This window comes from Electrophorus electricus, chromosome 10, assembly GCF_041902795.1.
Source record: "Electrophorus electricus isolate QZ-2024a chromosome 10, ASM4190279v1, whole genome shotgun sequence".
In the NCBI taxonomy this organism is placed as follows: Eukaryota; Metazoa; Chordata; class Actinopteri; order Gymnotiformes; family Gymnotidae; genus Electrophorus; species Electrophorus electricus.
Genome location: NC_137506.1, coordinates 339,450 through 358,062, shown reverse-complemented (window position 1 = coordinate 358,062; position 18,613 = coordinate 339,450). Strand labels below are relative to the sequence as shown.

At 46.8% G+C, this 18,613-nt stretch overlaps 1 protein-coding gene across 9 annotated transcripts in view; it reads left to right on the top strand.

Annotated features, from left to right (window-relative positions):
• The window catches only part of ryr2b (ryanodine receptor 2b (cardiac)), a 68,200-nt gene that overhangs the window by 26,880 nt on the left and 22,707 nt on the right, over positions 1 to 18,613 (top strand). For 3 of the 9 annotated variants that reach the window (XM_081722172.1, XM_081722167.1, XM_081722166.1), the window contains exons 44-73: positions 184 to 370; positions 479 to 590; positions 810 to 930; positions 1,227 to 1,396; positions 2,123 to 2,346; positions 2,507 to 2,597; positions 2,707 to 2,847; positions 3,928 to 4,091; positions 4,355 to 4,433; positions 4,608 to 4,697; positions 8,203 to 8,346; positions 8,766 to 8,843; positions 8,969 to 9,044; positions 9,498 to 9,621; positions 10,135 to 10,265; positions 10,814 to 10,890; positions 11,195 to 11,316; positions 11,452 to 11,501; positions 12,465 to 12,525; positions 13,571 to 13,806; positions 14,767 to 14,848; positions 15,072 to 15,595; positions 15,724 to 15,964; positions 16,255 to 16,342; positions 16,612 to 16,704; positions 16,854 to 17,030; positions 17,260 to 17,310; positions 17,944 to 18,024; positions 18,227 to 18,339; positions 18,464 to 18,560. In XM_081722172.1, coding sequence (XP_081578298.1) covers positions 184 to 370; positions 479 to 590; positions 810 to 930; positions 1,227 to 1,396; positions 2,123 to 2,346; positions 2,507 to 2,597; positions 2,707 to 2,847; positions 3,928 to 4,091; positions 4,355 to 4,433; positions 4,608 to 4,697; positions 8,203 to 8,346; positions 8,766 to 8,843; positions 8,969 to 9,044; positions 9,498 to 9,621; positions 10,135 to 10,265; positions 10,814 to 10,890; positions 11,195 to 11,316; positions 11,452 to 11,501; positions 12,465 to 12,525; positions 13,571 to 13,806; positions 14,767 to 14,848; positions 15,072 to 15,595; positions 15,724 to 15,964; positions 16,255 to 16,342; positions 16,612 to 16,704; positions 16,854 to 17,030; positions 17,260 to 17,310; positions 17,944 to 18,024; positions 18,227 to 18,339; positions 18,464 to 18,560 — 4,025 coding nt within the window. The remainder of the gene's footprint in view (positions 1 to 183; positions 371 to 478; positions 591 to 809; positions 931 to 1,226; positions 1,397 to 2,122; positions 2,347 to 2,506; positions 2,598 to 2,706; positions 2,848 to 3,927; positions 4,092 to 4,354; positions 4,434 to 4,607; positions 4,698 to 8,202; positions 8,347 to 8,765; positions 8,844 to 8,968; positions 9,045 to 9,497; positions 9,622 to 10,134; positions 10,266 to 10,813; positions 10,891 to 11,194; positions 11,317 to 11,451; positions 11,502 to 12,464; positions 12,526 to 13,570; positions 13,807 to 14,766; positions 14,849 to 15,071; positions 15,596 to 15,723; positions 15,965 to 16,254; positions 16,343 to 16,611; positions 16,705 to 16,853; positions 17,031 to 17,259; positions 17,311 to 17,943; positions 18,025 to 18,226; positions 18,340 to 18,463; positions 18,561 to 18,613) is intronic. The other 6 variants (XM_081722174.1, XM_081722173.1, XM_081722171.1 and 3 more) reach the window with 6 other exon arrangements.

The following is an 18,613-nucleotide window of genomic DNA, read 5'->3' as shown; positions in this document are numbered from 1 at the left end:
ACAGTCTCTGTGTACAAATCCGCAAGAAGACATTAAAGGCACAATAAAGTGTTGCCAAGACCGCTTTGCGTGTATTAAAGGTGTGGTGTGGTATGTTCATAGATTAAGTACCGTTCAAAACAAACAAACAAAAAATCTTTGTTTTTGCGGCCCTCTGTTAGTTGCGACATTTTCCTTGTGCAGGTGAAAGTGTGCAAGAAAGTGCTTACGTGGTGGTGAGGCTTCTGATTCGTCATCCGGAGTGCTTTGGCCCCGCCCTGCAGGGCGAGGGAGGAAATGGTCTCTTAGCAACAATGGAGGAAGCCATCAGGATCTCTGAAGACCCAAGGAGGGGTGGTTCCTCCAAAGCTTACCACTCTAGAAGTACACTGTTAGTCTCTCGCTCTCTGTCTCTCTCTCTGTCTCTCTCTCTCTCTCTCTAATTGCTGATATACTGAGTTTGTTTGTTTAACCCCCCCCCCCCCAACTTATGCCATAGGGATACCCTTGATGATGATGATGACGATGACATCATCCACGTTGGTCACGCCATTATGACTTTCTACTCGGCTCTTGTAGACCTGATGGGACGATGCGCCCCAGAAACACACGTGTGTTCCACAGTCCAGAGTTTGTAACTGCAGCACAGAGCCACTACTAGAACGCTTAGCGCAGCAAAGCTGTGGCCTTATGAGTCTTACAAATCTCAGTGACCAGTTTTAATGTTTTCCCTCTTTTCTCGGCCTGATTATAATATTGTAACATTTTGTGCAACATTAGTGACGTTTATTCCGAGGTGTGTGTGTGTGTGTGTGTGTGTGTGTGTGTAGCTGATAGAGGCAGGGAAGGGTGAAGCTATACGCATCAGGGTGATCTTGAGGTCCCTGATTTCCGTGGAGGATCTGGAGGGAATCCTTAGTTTGCCTCTGTCTCTCCCCTGTGTGGATCCAGGTGTTCACCACACCATTCTCACCACATTCCTTTACTCTCTGTGGATCAAAACATTTAATAACTCGTGAAAGATTTTGGCACGCCAAAATAAGTGAGTGCGGTCTAAATCGAAATGTCCTCCTACAGGATAACAGTCTGAGATCTCTTGAGGGATTTTATCTGTAGTTTTGACACTGTTGGATAATCAGGTTTCTGTAGTTTCTCCTTTCATGTTGCAAAGTATCGCGCTGAGCCAAAGAAACGGACTGCGGCTGAATGTAGGACAACTAACCCAGTGTGAATCACTCCCGTTCCAGATGGTTCCGTCATGGAGCCAGACATGTCCAGGGTGTTCTGTCCGGATCATAAAGCATCCATGGTGCTATTCCTGGACCGTGTCTACGGAATCCAGGATCAGCAATTCCTGCTCCGCCTACTCCAGAATGGCTTCCTGCCTGACCTGCAGGCTGCTGTTTCCATGGACACTGTGAGCGTCATGGATTAGTAGAACACAGGCACAATATGACATCATCTTATGACATTATTTTTGTGAGGAGTTACTCACCCCCTCCTGGTTTCCCTCACACCCCCTCACACACACTCACACCCCCTCACACCCCTTACACTCTCTCATACTGCCTCACACACTCTCACGCTCTCTCACATCCCCTCACACCCCTTCACACCCTGTAACACCCCCTCACACACCCTCACCCCCTCACACCCTGTAACACCCCCTCACACACCCTCACCCCCTCACACCCTGTAACACCCCCTCACACACCCTCACCCCCTCACACCCTGTAACACCCCCTCACACACCCTCACACCCCTTCACACCCTGTAACACCCCCTCACACACCCTCACCCCCTCACACCCTGTAACACCCCCTCACACACCCTCACACCCCTTCACACCCTGTAACACCCCCTCACACACCCTCACCCCCTCACACCCTGTAACACCGCCTCACCTCCTCACACCCTGTAACACCGCCTCACACACCCTCACCCCCTCACACCCTGTAACACCCCCTCACACACCCTCACCCCCTCACACCCTGTAACACCGCCTCACCTCCTCACACCCTGTAACACCGCCTCACCTCCCTCTCCATCTCCTCTCTTGGTCTCTCACCCCTCTGTCTTTCCTGCTCCCTGTCCCGTCACACCCTCTCTGTGTGTGTGTGTGTGTGTGTGTGTGTGTGTCTAGGCTGGTCTGGGTGGTACAGACATGGCCCTGGCCCTGAACCGTTACCTGTGTGTGTCTGTGCTGCCGCTGCTGTGTCAGTGTTCGTTCTTGCTCTGTGGGCCCCCTCCGCTCCACTCGGGCCCCGTGGACGGGCTCCTACAAGCCCTGTACCAGCTCTCCAAAGCCAACAGCCTTACCAAGGCCCAGAGGGACTCCATCCAGGCCTGCCTGCTCTCCGTGTGCGGGTGCGGGTGCTGTCTGTTCCCACCTCTCACACACGTAACCTGCCACGTGGCGCCAGGAGCCGAACCGGCGTTTTCTACTAAAACAAGAGTTTCCCTGCTGATGTGAGTGCGTTGGTGTTTGGGGGTCTTTATTAGCTTGTGTGTTGACGTTTTGCTGCAGAAACATGAAGCCCTCCCTGCTGCAGAACCTACTAAAGAGTCTGGTGTTAGATGTTCCACAGTTGTCAGGAGACACCAAGATGCCACTTAAGGTCTTAATTTTCTTACTTGAACTCCAAAGTGATTATGAATTTAATATGAATATGAATGATCCAATAAGAGTTCCTTCTTCTCTTCCCGCTGTGACATTCCCCTTTACAGCTTTTGACCAATCACTATGAAAGGAACTGGAAGTACTACTGCACAACCGGTTCACCGGATGGTTGTGGCTCCGCCAAGCAGGAGGAGCTGCAGCTGGCCAGGAAGCTGTTTTGGGGGATATTCAGAGCTCTAATCAAAAAGGTGTGGGGTCAGGCAGCAGCTAACGCTCAGCTAGCAGCTAACCGCTCAGCTAGCAGCTAACCGCTCAGCTAACAGCTATCGCTCAGCTAGCAGTTAACGCTCAGCTAGCAGCTAACCGCTCAGCTAACAGCTAAACTCTCAGCTAGCAGCTAACCTTTCAGCTAGCAGCTAACCGCTCAGCTAGCAGCTAACGCTCAGCTAGCAGTTAACGCTCAGCTAGCAGCTAACCGCTCAGCTAGCAGCTAACCGCTCAGCTAGCAGCTAACCGCTCAGCTAGCAGCTAACCGCTCAGCTAACAGCTAACGCTAACTGCTAACAGCTAACCGCTCAGCTAGCAGCTAACATTCAACTAACAGCTAACGCTAACTGCTAACAGCTAACGCTAATGATATCTTATGATATTTTGATGTGTCTTGCATTTTGACTACAGCAAAATTCTATGGTTAGTAACAATACTAAACCCTGAAGTATCATTGCATTCAAGTATGACAGCTGGTGATTCCTGATCTACAGTAGAGTAGATCCCTGTTTTAGATTACAGTGGAGTAGATCCCTGTTTTAGATTATAGTATAGTCTACACCACGGTGAAGTAGGGCCCTGATCTACACTACAGTGGAGTAGATCCCTGTTTTAGATTACAGTAGATTACTGTTTTAACTGCTAAAACTGAACACAGCGCACAAAAATATTTAGATAATTGCAAAGTATTTACCTACACACCGCAGAGCACAACAGGCTGACCTCTAAAAGTTACTGGTTATGTTGGAAAGATTTCATACTGCCCTCAGTATGCTGGATACTGCACACTGGTCCCTGTAGTAGTATCCAGCAGTATCCAGTAAACGCAAACCATACTACGAGGTTGCGCGAACGTATGAAGGTTCTGCCCACTCATGAAAGATTTTCCAAAGATGGCTCTGTTCGTCTACTGGAACACTTGGCATAAGTAGTATGTGATCCGGGTATCTTCTCCGTACTGGAAAAATGCATTTGGTTGCATGCTGAATACAGATTTGGGGTCCAATCAGTAGTATGTAGTAGACAATATGGAAGATGGCCATTGTTTTGGACCTGTCCAGCCATACCACGCGGAGCTGGTCAGCCTGTCCGTGGGCTGCCTACACGCTGTGTGTGCCGCCCTGCCTCCGGACCACACCGAGCCCGACAGCACTGCAACAGCGGACCCACAGTCCTTCCTGCACGCCCAGGTCCAGTTCTGTCCTCAGCCGCTGGATACCTCCAAGTAAGTAAAGAATACGGACAGCGCCATCTTCTGGGCAATGTAATTGAAATTCACAGTTGTAAAACCCCTTTTCTATAATTCCCTATAATGGACATTGTGTATTGATTTTGTGTTCTTTTTTTAATAATAAGTGTTCACATGGGTCAGATGATTCACAGACAGCAAGTGTGTGATTTTATTTAGTAGCTACTCTGTTGGAAATGTCTGATGAATGGCTGCGCTATTCCTGTGGTGTAGTGTGTGATTTCGGTGACCTTTTCCAGCGTGTTGGTGGCCGAGGGCCTGGAGCACGTGATGAATAAGTATGCGGAGCACACTCATGAGAAGTGGTCCCTGGAGAAGGTGGGAACCTCTGGGTTCAGGACACACATCATGGGCTTCACTATGGCACTTGGAAAACAGATTATAACAAACTCTCAAAGTTTGTCTTTTGAAGAATAATCGTACAGATTATTGTATTGAAATGTAATTCATTAGTTGAGTATGTAGAATGTTGGATGTGGTGTTTTGTGGCAGTTTGCTAATGGTTGGGTCCATGGGGAACAGTTGTGTGAGAGCTCGAAAGTTCATCCACTCTTGAAGCCTTACAGAGCCTTATCAGAGAAAGTAAGTATGTACACACACACACACACCTGTGCACACACACCCACACACACACACACACACACACACACACACACACACCTGCGCACACACACCCACACACACACACACGCACACACACACACACACCTGCGCGCACACGTGCACACATGCACAAATACGTACATGCACATACACACACATGCGCACACACACACACACACAAACTCATATATGCATACACACATGCATGAACATTTTTGTTGAAAAGTATTTCTAAAAAGTTCAAGCAATTGTCTTGTTTCTGTTTAGTATAGTATAGTTCAGTAGAGTGTTGTGTTCAGTATAGTATGTTTATTTAAAGTTCAGTAAATTATTGAAATCTAAAGGATTCAAATGATTCTAAACATTCTTGTTTCCATTCAGTTTGATAGTGTTATTCCCATTCTGTCTGATGGTGTTATTTCCGTTCTGTCTGATAGTGTTATTCCCATTCTGTTTGATAGTGTTATTTTTGTTCAGTCTGATAGTGTTATTGCCATTCAGTCTGATAGTGTTAGTGTTATTCCCATTCGGTCTGATTGTGTTATTTCCGTTCGCTCTGATGGTGTTATTCACATTCTGTTTGATAGTGTTATTCCCGTTCGGTCTGGTGGTGTTATTCCCGTTCGGTCTGGTGGTGTTATTCTCGTTCGGTCTGGTGGTGTTATTTTCCATTCAGTCTGATAGTGTTATTTTCCATTCAGTCTGATAGTGTTATTTTCCATTCAGTCTGATAGTGTTATTCCCGTTCGGTCTGGTGGTGTTATTCCCATTCGGTCTGGTGGTGTTATTCCCGTTCGGTCTGGTATGTGTTATTCCCGTTCGGTCTGGTGGTGTTATTCCCGTTCGGTCTGGTGGTGTTATTTTCCATTCAGTCTGATAGTGTTATTCCCGTTCGGTCTGGTGGTGTTATTCCCGTTCGGTCTGGTGGTGTTATTCCCGTTCGGTCTGGTATGTGTTATTCCCGTTCGGTCTGGTGGTGTTATTCCCGTTCGGTCTGGTGGTGTTATTTTCCATTCAGTCTGATAGTGTTATTCCCGTTCGGTCTGGTGGTGTTATTCCCGTTCGGTCTGGTGGTGTTATTCCCGTTCGGTCTGGTATGTGTTATTCCCGTTCGGTCTGGTGGTGTTATTCCCGTTCGGTCTGGTGGTGTTATTTTCCATTCGGTCTGGTAGTGTTATTCCCGTTCGCTCTGGTGGTGTTATTCTCGTTCGCTCTGATTTTGTTATTTCCATTCAGTCTGGTAGTGTTATTCCCGTTCGGTCTGGTGGTGTTATTCCCGTTCAGTCTGGTGGTGTTATTCCCGTTCGGTCTGGTGGTGTTATTCCCGTTCGGTCTGGTGGTGTTATTCCCGTTCGGTCTGGTGGTGTTATTTTCCATTCGGTCTGGTAGTGTTATTCCCGTTCGCTCTGGTGGTGTTATTCTCGTTCGCTCTGATTTTGTTATTTCCATTCAGTCTGGTAGTGTTATTCCCGTTCGGTCTGGTGGTGTTATTCCCGTTCGGTCTGGTGGTGTTATTCCCGTTCGGTCTGGTGGTGTTATTTCCGTTCGGTCTGGTAGTGTTATTCCCGTTCGCTCTGGTGGTGTTATTCTCGTTCGCTCTGATTTTGTTATTCCCGTTCGGTCTGGTGGTATTATTCTCGTTCGGTCTGGTGGTGTTATTCCCGTTCGGTCTGGTGGTGTTATTCCTGTTCAGTCTGGTGGTGTTATTCCGGTTCGGTCTGGTGGTGTTTTTCTCCTTCGGTCTGATAGTGTTATTTTCCATTCGGTCTGGTAGTGTTATTCCCGTTCGCTCTGGTGGTGTTATTCTCGTTCGCTCTGATAGTTATTTCCATTCAGTCTGGTAGTGTTATTCCCGTTCGGTCTGGTGGTGTTATTCACATTCTGTTTGGTGGTGTTATTCACATTCTGTTTGATAGTGTTATATTCCATTCGGTCTGGTAGTGTTATTCCCGTTCGGTCTGGTAGTGTTATTCCCGTTCGCTCTGATTGTGTTATTTCCATTCAGTCTGATGGTATTATTCCCGTTCGGTCTGGTGGTGTTATTTCCATTTAGTCTGGTAGTGTTATTCACGTTCGGTCTGGTGGTGTTATTCTCGTTTGGTCTGATTTTGTTATTTCCATTCAGTCTGGTGGTGTTATTCCCGTTCGGTCTGGTGGTGTTATTCCCGTTCGGTCTGGTGGTGTTATTCCCGTTCGGTCTGGTAGTGTTATTTTCCATTCGGTCTGGTAGTGTTATTCCCGTTCGCTCTGGTGGTGTTATTCTCGTTCGCTCTGATTTTGTTATTTCCATTCAGTCTGGTAGTGTTATTCCCGTTCGGTCTGGTGGTGTTATTCCCGTTCGGTCTGGTGGTGTTATTCCCGTTCGGTCTGGTGGTGTTATTCCCGTTCGGTCTGGTGGTGTTATTCCCGTTCGGTCTGGTAGTGTTATTCCCGTTCACTCTGGTGGTGTTATTCTCGTTCGCTCTGATTGTGTTATTTCCATTCAGTCTGATGGTATTATTCCCGTTCGGTCTGGTGGTGTTATTTCCATTTAGTCTGGTAGTGTTATTCACGTTCGGTCTGGTGGTGTTATTCTCGTTCGGTCTGATTTTGTTATTTCCATTCAGTCTGGTGGTGTTATTCCCGTTCGGTCTGGTGGTGTTATTCCCGTTCGGTCTGGTGGTGTTATTCCCGTTCGGTCTGGTAGTGTTATTTTCCATTCGGTCTGGTAGTGTTATTCCCGTTCGCTCTGGTGGTGTTATTCTCGTTCGCTCTGATTTTGTTATTTCCATTCAGTCTGGTAGTGTTATTCCCGTTCGGTCTGGTGGTGTTATTCCCGTTCGGTCTGGTGGTGTTATTCCCGTTCGGTCTGGTGGTGTTATTCCCGTTCGGTCTGGTGGTGTTATTCCCGTTCGGTCTGGTAGTGTTATTCCCGTTCACTCTGGTGGTGTTATTCTCGTTCGCTCTGATTTTGTTATTTCCATTCAGTCTGATGGTGTTATTTCCGTTCGGTCTGGTGGTATTATTCTCGTTCGGTCTGGTGGTGTTATTCCGGTTCGGTCTGGTGGTGTTATTCCGGTTCGGTCTGGTGGTGTTATTCTCGTTCGGTCTGGTGGTGTTATTTTCCATTCGGTCTGATAGTGTTATTTTCCATTCGGTCTGGTAGTGTTATTCCCGTTCGGTCTGGTGGTGTTATTCCCGTTCGGTCTGGTGGTGTTATTCTCGTTTGCTCTGATAGTGTTATTCCCATTCAGTCTGATAGTGTTATTCCCGTTCGGTCTGGTGGTATTATTCCCGTTCGGTCTGGTGGTATTATTCCCGTTCGGTCTGATAGTGTTATTCCCGTTCGGTCTGGTGGTGTTATTCCCGTTCGGTCTGGTAGTGTTATTTCCATTCAGTCTGATAGTGCTATTCCCGTTCGGTCTGGTGGTATTATTCCCGTTCGGTCTGATAGTGTTATTTCCGTTGCTCTGCTGTTTCCCCCCTTGGATGACCTTGGCCTCAGGATAAGGAAATCTACAGAGGAGCCATTAAAGAGACGGTGAAAAGCATGCTGGTCATGGGTTGGACCATCGAGAAGATGAAGGAGGGGGAGTCGATGGCCCTTCACAACCCTGCCAGGAGGATCTCGCAGGCTGGGCAGGTAGCGGTGTGTGAAGGTTCCCAGTCAACACCTGTCACAGACTGTGTAATGTGTGTTTGAATGAAAGGTGCTACACAAATAAATCTGCCTTGTGTTGCCGGGTTGGTAATGTGTTAGAGTTTTCTCTGATCAACACAACCCATTGATCTCAGGGAACTGAGGTGTGTTCACAGCTGCCATACGGTAGCCAATCGGAGGAGCAGCTGCCACGCGGTAGCCAATCAGAGGAGCAGATGCCATGTGGTAGCCAATCAGAGGAGAAGTTGCCATGTTGTAGCCAATCAGGGGAGCAGCTGCCGTGGGGTAGCCAATCAGATCAATAGCTACCAAGATGGGCCACTTGACACTGACCAGCAGTCCTAATCACAGTCGTTTCATGGGACTGAAAACCTCATAATCTGTCTTTGTTATCCGTCTGCTATCAGCTGTCCTTTGAGGGAACCTCCATGTTCAGTCCCAAACCAGCAGACACCAGCTGCATCACGCTGACCTGGGATCAGTATGTAAGTGTGTCTGGCTAGCAGAGGGTTTTCAACCCAGTCCTCATACACCCTGAGCTTTCAGCCTGCTCTGTTGTGGTACCATGAATGCTCACTGTCGCCCCCTTATTCCTGTTCTGGCATTACAGGCTATGGCGGAGCTGCTAGCAGAGAACTACCACAATATCTGGGCCAAGAGGAAACTAGAGGAACTTCAGGCTAAAGGTTTTTTAATACATACAGTGTCTCTCCTTGGATAATATGATTCGTTATCAATTGAGCCCTTGAAACAAACAAAAAAAAAACATACACTGTCCATATACTGTTTTTCTGCAATCTACAAAAATATAAACAAGAATGCAAAGCATTATTGCAAATATTATTTTTAAATGCCCACATGAAGTAAGGTAAGTGAAATAAAGCATATTTAGCATTTTAATGTACAGGTTGTACAAAATTAAAACTAAACTATAACTGATTATGGTTTTTCATGGTAAAGGCTCAATTATGGATCATTAGTGTAAGTTAAAGGTTTAGGAGTGTGAAACTTTAAATAAATCTTCATAAAATCCTACACTAACAATTCTTTGCATCTTACAGCAGTTATGTTTTTTATTTGTAATAAAATATTTCAGTCCTCTGCTGTGTGATAACAGTGCAATAACCGCCTGTGCCCAGGAGGGGGCAGTCACCACCTGCTGGTGCCATATGGTGCGCTGAGTTCCAGGGAGAAGAATCCACTGAGAGAAAGCGCTCAGGATGTGTTCAGGTTCTTCCACATCAATGGCTACGAGGTGTGGAGGTGAGGACGATGGTTCGGAGGATTGGAGCTCACAACGACATCCTTGCTCCTACTGTTGAACAGTTCCACTGGTGATATCTGCAGTGATTTTTGTTGCCTGGTTGGCCCAAATCGCTGAGACCAGGGAAGTCTGTATTCACCTTGGTCCTACTTGGGTGTGCTTGCTTTTTCTGAAAGGTAGCACACAAAGATGGTTGAAAGATAGCAGAGCTGAGCTGAGTGTCATTTCTAGAGGGTTTTTTGAACAGTTCAGATGATTTTTACACTTCAGTGGTTTTGAGAGCAGCTTTCATCAGTTAAGGCAGTGTTCTCCCCGCTCTGCTGTGTGTGTGTGTGTGTGTGTGTGTGTGTGTGTGTGTGTGTGTGTGTGTGTGTGTGTGTACGCATGTATGCACGTGTGTGTGTGTGCTTGTGTATGTGTATGCACATGTGCGTGTCTGTGCATTTGTGTGCGTATATGCACGTGTGTGTGTGTGCGTGTGTGTGTGCTCGCGCGCGCGCATGTTTGTTTAGGGAGAAAACGTCTTTGGACTTGGACTGTCCTGCCGCTGCTGGACGCTTTGCCTACTGTCTGCTCCAGGAGGTGCTGTCCTGCACCGAGCAAATCCAGGAGAAGATGCTGGAGCTGGGTGCGTCCGTGCTGGGTGCGTCCGTGCTGGGCGCGTCCTGCTGTTTCCTGGGTTCAGAAATGACAGCCCCCCTCCCATTAGTATTGGAATCGTGTCCTGTTGTGAGCGTTGTTGATTAGACACAGAAAAAATGACAATAGTTTCTGAGTAAATGTGTGGGTGTTTTTTGATAAGAGGAAGGTTCGTATGATCTCGTATACACGGTAAAGAGCAGCTTCTCCTCTCTGGAGACTCACAGCGGCACGGGCTCTGATACGGCCACGTACCGCATTAATGACCCATGAACTCTGGTAACTGCTTACAAGATGACCTGCTGAATTTAAATGTGAAATTCATAAATTATAAAGTGTTTCCTGCCTCAAAGGCTTGAAAGAAAAATGGAATTGATCTCTGTACTGTCGGATTGCCAGTGGCAGATAAGAAATGACCGGGGTCACACACCAGTGGGTTTCTGAATTATATGTATGTGTGCATGTGTAACTCTCTTTCTGTGTGTGTGTGTGTGTGTGTGTGTGTGTGTGTGTGTGTGTGTGTGTGTGTGTGTGTGTGTGTGTGTGTTGCAGGGGGTCTGCAAGCTCGAGGGCAGATGGGCAGAACAGACACAGTGACTCATGAAGAGCAGGTTTATTTCTTCATTAAGGTTCGCTGTACATTTTCAGTGTTTTCCACACATTTTCGGCGTTAAGACGTGAGGATTCCTTATGTACAGATTCTAGTGTCGTCTGGCGGATTTGTCCCGTTAGTGATACGGGTCCCGTCACCCAGCGAAATGACAGATTTCCATGTCAGCATCACCATTTCTTTATGATCTTTGTTATGAAGCTTTTCAGTTCTGGTATTTTTGTTAAGATCTGATTTTTAAAATGTATATAAAATCTGTTATTTCCTGTTGTGGTTCATGTCATTAATTCTGGTTGTCATTTTATTTCCCTCCTCCTATGCAGGTGATACTGCCTCTAGTTGGTCAATACTTTAAGAATCATCACCTCTACTTCCTGTCCAGGGCCCCATGTCCCCTTGGCGACAGCGGTCATGCCACCTATAAGGAGAAGGAGATGGTTTCTGGGTAATGTGCCTTTTGGGTGACATGTTGTGTGTCCGGGTGATGGCGTCTCTCTTTGGGAGGCTTTTCCAGTGCTGTGTTTGAAGATCTTGTCTGCTGAAGTGACTTCTCCATCCATGTCCTCTTGCTGTTTTCCAGTCTGTTTGTTAAACTAGCAGGACTAGCAAGGGCCAAGACGTCACTCCTCGGTAAGAGCAGGTGTGGGTGGGAGTCTCAACACACACACTCACACACACACGTCACTCCTCGGTAAGGGCAGGTGTGGGTGGGAGTCTCCTTTCACACACACACACACACACACACACACACACACACACACACACACACCCTCACACACACGTCACTCCTCGGTAAGGGCAGGTGTGGGTGGGAGTCTCCTTTCACACACACACACACACACACACACACACACACACACACACCCTCACACACACGTCACTCCTCGGTAAGGGCAGGTGTGGGTGGGAGTCTCCTTACACACACACACACACACGTCACTCCTCTGTAAGGGCAGGTGTGGGTGGGAGTCTCAACACACACACACACACACAAACATCACTCTTCGGTAAGGGCAGATGTGGGTGGGAATCTCCTCTCTCACACACACACACACACACACACACACATCTCTTATCTTTCTTGCTTCAGTTTATTTCATTCACATTTTGCTTGTGTGTCCCTGTACTTAAAAAAACATAAAAAATGAACTGAAAGCATATCTCATATTTCATTTATTTTGCGTTTGATTGATTTGAGTGTTTCGAGGTGACATGCGTACCGTAGCTCTGCCGTGCTCCATTATCCTCACTCAGTCCTGGTAGAGCCGCTTAGTCAGTGCGTTCCTCGTGTCTGAGTGGATGACAGAGATCTTTGTAATTTTGCTGATAGTTGAATCTAATCTAATCTAACTAATATAATCTAACTAATCTAACTAAACTAATCTATCTAACTAATATAATCTGTCTAACTAATATAATCTAATCAATCTGATCTATCTAGTCTAACTAATCTAATCAATTTAATCTAACTCCATCAGCAAACTACTGCATTATCTTTTTTTTTTTTCTCATTTGTGTGTGTGTGTGTGTGTGTGTGTGTGTGTGTGTGTGTGTGTGTGTGTGTGTGTGTGTGTGTGTGTGTTATGCCTTCAGGTACAGATACTCAGTCTTTGGTGAGCTGTCTGCAGATGCTTGCACAGTCTCTAGATGGCAGGTAGGTGGCACCATAATGCTCCGTTCAATCAAATTCCCACCATTTCAGAAAAGTCTTATTCCCTGAGATTTTCTAGAATAGTGCTGGATATATTTCCATATTTGTTTCCACCTTTACACACGACACACGTACAGGCCATATACAATATAAATATGTTTTCAAATATGAAATACTATATATGTTAAGGAAGAATAATTTATTAATCAACTCAAATATAATTGGGCAGGGCTCAGCAGTTAAGACAGAAGGTTGCCAGTTCAAGTCCCACCGCTGCCAATTTGCCAGTGTTGGGCCCCCGAGCAAGACCCTTAACCCTCACTTTGGGTTATACTGTCTGCTAAGTGTAAATAATTTATACTTTTTGTATGAAACGTACATGCTTGGACTATGACATATTTTTAGGCTCTTTTGTGGTTTTTTATAGAACAACACTGTGCGGTGGCATGACTGTTCAGTAGCAGTACTCAAGAATGCTTGAACTGTACCCCTTCATGTGTGTTCATTCTAACACTAACATGCTTAACAGAGACTGCCAGCTAGGGGCAGAAGTTAGCATGCCCTTATTTATCATGTGAACTCAGTTTTGCTCCTGGATGCCGATTTCCACAAAGGTGTCTGTCTCCTGGATGATATCACTTTGGATTGAATATTGTAGCTTGTGCTCAGTTGATTGCTTGTCATCAAAAAACTCCCTGCGATTCACCTGAATAGACCATCACTCTGAACTCATGCTGTAGTTTGAATTGATCCTTTTTAATGTATGTCAGATTCCCTTCCGAGTCACGACCTGGTTTCCAAATGAAACGCCAGCAGTTCTGTCAGACGTAGGCCGCCGTGGTAATTGTGCTCTGGAGAGCCAACCACGCGATCTTGATCCTTCCTGTCCTTCCATCCTCTTATTCCTGTATTCCTGACAGTGGGCTGAAGAATCATCCATGTTTGGTTCAAGGACTGCGTTCAGCGCTAGCATACAGGGCCCCTGTAAACTTTCACTTGTGTTTTACAACATGAGCATTTGGGGATGAAGTACTTCTTTTATGCGTAGGGCGGTGAGGACGTCAGCAGGAGGGAGTGGGTGGTCAGTGCTGTGCTCATTCTTTGAGGACGCGGCAGAAGATCTGGAGCTGACGGCTGAGGGTGTGGCTGCGCAGCCAATCAGCCAGAGCAGGGGGCGGGACACAGATGACCGACCACTGACGTACACCACCACGGTTCTGCTTCCTATACTGACTGCCCTGTTCCTGCACGCTGGGCACTTCCAGGACTTATCAGAACTGATCGGTAGGTCATCTGGAGAAAGGGGTGGATGGATGGACGAATGGATGGATGAGCTTTTATTTGATAGTTGTTATCCAGTGACACCCAAAGGAGGACGAGTTTCTCATGAGTCTGGTCCTCCTACGTTTTGTTCCTTAAACTGGAGGGAGTTTGTCCTTGATGCTGTTGCCCTCATCTTCCTCATTACTGCCCCAGACCTGAGCCCAGACCTGAGCCCAGACCTGAGCCCAGACCTGAGCCCAGACCTGAGCCCAGACCTGAGCCCAGACCTGTCTCTAGACCTGACTCCTGTAAAGCTGCTTTGACAAAATGTTGAATTGAGACTTAAGTTGAAAGACAGACTTACTGATGAAAGATGAGTGAATGGCAACGCATTTGTATTAACTCAGAATGTTCTTTCCCAGCTTCAGTAGCTTCTGTCGCTGTCTCTCCCTGCGGGGGTGAGACCCGTCTTACTGCCCCAGGGTCCTGCCACTGCCTGATGGAGCGTTTCCATGGCGTTTCCATTCATTAACGCATGGGTGTTTCTGTGCCAGGCAAATCTCCCTGATCCCTAGGACCGCTGTTCAGCTTACTGGCGCCTCCTCCTGGTGTGGCTTACCCTTTCTGCCTGCAGGTCATACAAAGCTTGTGCTGAATCCCTCTAGATACTGACAGGATGCTCACATGGCAGGAGGGGTTTTTTATTTCAAAGTTTTAATAAATTTTTACCTGTAGATTAAATGCGAACTGAAAAGCACTCATCCTTTCATACGGGTGTGCATAAAGCGCCTGATCCGCACCAACCTCATTTAAAGCTTTTGGATACGATTGTCAGCTCCCATGTTTAGATGACAGATTTTTTTATCCATTTCATACCGACTGCATCTCTTGTCTTCATTAATATGATTAATGTATTCATGTATTAATATGATTAATGTATTCATGTATTAGTATGATTTTTTTCTTTCTCATGTTTGCCAGTGGATGACGTGCGGGACTCCTGTTACAGAATCATGTGCAGTCTGCATGTTCTTGGGACGACTAATAATAACTGCATGGAAAGGTAATTTTGTGATTTTAATTGTTCCTGTTGGCCTGGTGCTTGAGTGAACCTGATCCACGTTCACATTGGACTTAAACGTTGTTTGGGCTGGTGGTTCCTAGTTCCTGCAAACACAGACATGTTTCCTGCTCTGCTGCTCCCGATTCATGTCAGAAGCTCTTAGACGTGATTGGTGTAAACTGAAAAGCGTGTGATCTCAGTTCCCTGATCCGTGTTCTGATAGGTGGAGGCCTTTCGTGGGGGAGTGTCTGGCTGCCCTGTCAGCTGCCTTTCCTGTGTGTTTCCTTGAGCTATCATGGGAACACATAAGCCCTGATAAGAGTCATGGTACACACACACACACACACACACACACACACACACACACACACACACACACTCCCTCTAAAAATGTCCTGAAAATGACTTCCTGTTCTAAAAAAATAGGTGTGGCTATGGGTGATGAGGAGTTGTGCAAGCCCCTCCCCTCCGTGTGGGATGCTTTCTCAGAAGTTGAAGAGCTCATGGAGGCGGGGTCAGCTACCCGCCACACCCAAACCTCCAGGGTCATGGAGATGACCGTCCCTCTGTTGTGCAGCTATGTCTCTCGTTGGACACCTATCGGAGACTCAGGGTCTCATGGGTTCCAGCAGGGGCCATGGTCCTCTCTAACATCCCAGCACACCAACACCCTCCTGGGGCACGTTCTGTCCATCATCCACGCCCACCTGGGTATGCCCAGCTGTAGCTGGATGAAACGAATTGCAGGTGCTTGAGAAGGGTTTAATACTACTACTACTAATAACGGTTTAATAAAAAATTAAAAAACGAGTCGTATTGTGTAATCTAGAAAATTCACAAGGCGGCATCATTCCTGACAAGCATGTTATTTTCAGCCTTCGTTCTTCCCATCATTCATATGGCGGAGCCCCATCTCCTGAGCACCCACTTCCTGCCTCTGATGGAAAAACTGAAGAACAGGGCGGAGCTAGTGTTGCGGGAGGAGGAGCGTGTGAAGGTGCAGGGGCGTGCCGACCTAGCAGAGGCGGAGCTCCTGCTCCAGCAGAGGTTTACAGTGTTGGTGCGAGACCTGTATGCCTTTTTCCCCCTGCTGATAGCATTTGTAGAACGTCTCAGGTAAAGAACTGCACTGATGACCCAACGTGCGCTCAGTCTTTCAGTTCTTTCAGAGTACTGTACACACAAGCCTTCTGCATATATAGACAAACACCACAGACAAGTCAGTGTCTGTTTCTGTGCTCACTGATTGGATCGATATGTTAAGTGTTTTCTGTGATTTTCATGTGTGCCATTTATTGATTTCCTGTTCTGATCATAAACTCTTATATGCGGCCTTGTTTTGGGAGGAGGGCATCTTGTGCAGTGCCATGTGTTGCGATTGGTGAACGTGTGTTTCTGCTCTTCAGGCCCACCTGGCTGAGGGCGATGGATGCAGGAGCAGAGAGGCTCTTCTGCTTGGTTGAGAAGGTCTTCATCTTCTGGGCCAGATCTCACGTGAGATGCTTTGGTGCAGTGTTAATTATTCCATGCAGTTCCATGGAGAATATCTCAGCCCGGGGCTGCCAGTACACAGCTGGGACGGCTTGGTGCATTATTGACACCTCGGCAGTGTCCAAACATTGTTCTGGATATCTGCGCTCCTGCCGAGTTCATTCCTACACACCCTGGTGTTAATACTGCTGTAACACTGGATGACCTGGTTAGCTGATCCGGGCTGGAACCAAAGTGTCCTGTCTTACCTGTTTGTTTGTTTGATGTTTTAGAACTTCAAGTGGGAGGAGCAGATCTTTGTTGTCCAGAATGACATTAATAGCTTGTCTTTTGTGGTGAGCAGAAGAAACCACCAAGGGACCAAGGTTCATCGATTTATTTTTGTTGTTGTTTGTTTTTTTATAGTCAGTTGGAGTAAATGTTTTCTATTCACTGTCTAAGTTTGTTCAGTTAAATCTCTCCAGTCAAAACCACGTCTAAATGTGTGTTTTGAATATTGTTTTATGTTTAACAGGGTGTGTTATGTGAAGAGCAACAGAGGAAAAGGGCACCATCCAATAAGGATGAACAGTTCTCCACACACGCTTCACTCGTTGTGACTGCCCTGAAGAAACTCCTGCCCATTGGGCTGAGCCGCTGTTGCCATGGCGACCGGGGACTGGTTGCTCTGGCGAAAAGCCGTTTCTCGGAGGTAGGCCGCCCTTTCGGTCGCTGAGTCCCGCCGTGGTCTTCCGGTTTCACTGTACGGAGTTAGTCCTCCGGTTAAGCGAGAGGGGTTTCGTTGAGAGCAGGAGGTGACACGTTTACAGCATGGACGTCTGTAATGCTGCGTGTTCCAGGATTCAGAGCTTCAGATACATTTGACCTGATATTGACGTGTAGAGTTGAAGCCCCTCTCTCCTGTGATGTGTTTCATCCAGAAGGACACAGAGGAGGAGATCCGATCCATCATTCGCAGCCACTTGCCGGAGGTATGCTTAAGAGCTGTTGCTCAGGAATACTAGCACTCTGGATTAAAATGCTTCTGTAAGAAACATTCTAAAATATCTCCAATCTGTAATTGAAGCATGACTTATAGCCCCGACTAATAACTGAAACCATTATAGCCTGAACTGTCTTCGGCATGTCTGGGTTCTCTGCCTACTGACTTTGACAGAATTATTTCCAGCTCAGTAATAGTTGCAGTAAGTAGTTAAATTAAAAGCTCACTCTCGGCAGGCTGAAAACAGCTGCCATTAAACTATTTTTGAGGGGAAAAACCCCTCCGGAGACTTCTGTACGAAACTACAGACCTATCTCAGAGCTTCCTTTGATATGTAAGATTGTGGAGAAAGTGTTTTTCAATCAACAGATTTTTATAATGGATAACTCAACAAATTCCAGTTGGGTTTTCAGTCTGGTTTCTAATCAGGTTTAATGTGGAATCCCTCAGAGATCCGTTCTCAGTCACAGGATTACTGCTGAACACACACACTCTTTCTCTTTCTACAGAAATCAGAAGTTTTTACTTTTCTTTCACACATAAAGCATGCTGGATTCTCTTCCGCGTGACGTGAATGTTACACAGTATGTGTGCACATTAACCCTTTCTCGTCTCCCGTAAGGAGCCCTCGGAGGGGTCGCTGAGTCCCGGGCGGGTCGAGAGGGTGTTTTCTGTCGCTCGGGTCCTGTTCTATCTGGATCAGGTAAGGCAGCGCCTGCAGTTTTCCCAACCCCCAGTATAGCCAGCATGGAGAGCCAGTAGTCTGATACACAGGCTGGGGATATGGAGGCTTGAGGCTGAACTAGTATTCACTCATTCGGATTACTCAATAGACATTTATTCATCCATCCATCCATCCATCCATCCATCCATCCATCCATCCATCCATCCATTCCCTCCTTCAGGTGGAGCACCCCCGCAAAAATAAGAGGGAGGTGTGGCAGAAGTTGGTGTCTCAGCAGAGGAAGCGTGCGGTGGTTGCCTGCTTAAGGATGTGCCCCCTCTACAACCTGCCCCTGTATGCCCCAGCGCCGCCTACTGGACACTAGCACCACCCACGCAGGGCTCTTACTCACACATGTAGCTGGTTTATCTTTAACCCTTTGTGACCGGGGTTCCTTTAACCCTTCCTCTTCCTACAGGCACAGAGCAGTGGGAATATTTTTGCAGAGCTACAGGAAGTCATGGGTGGAGCCAGAAGATGGCTCATTTGAGGAGAAACTGATTGAAGATTTATCTGTGAGCCAAGATCATTGTGTGTGTGTGTGTGTGTGTGTACTCAATTATTACAC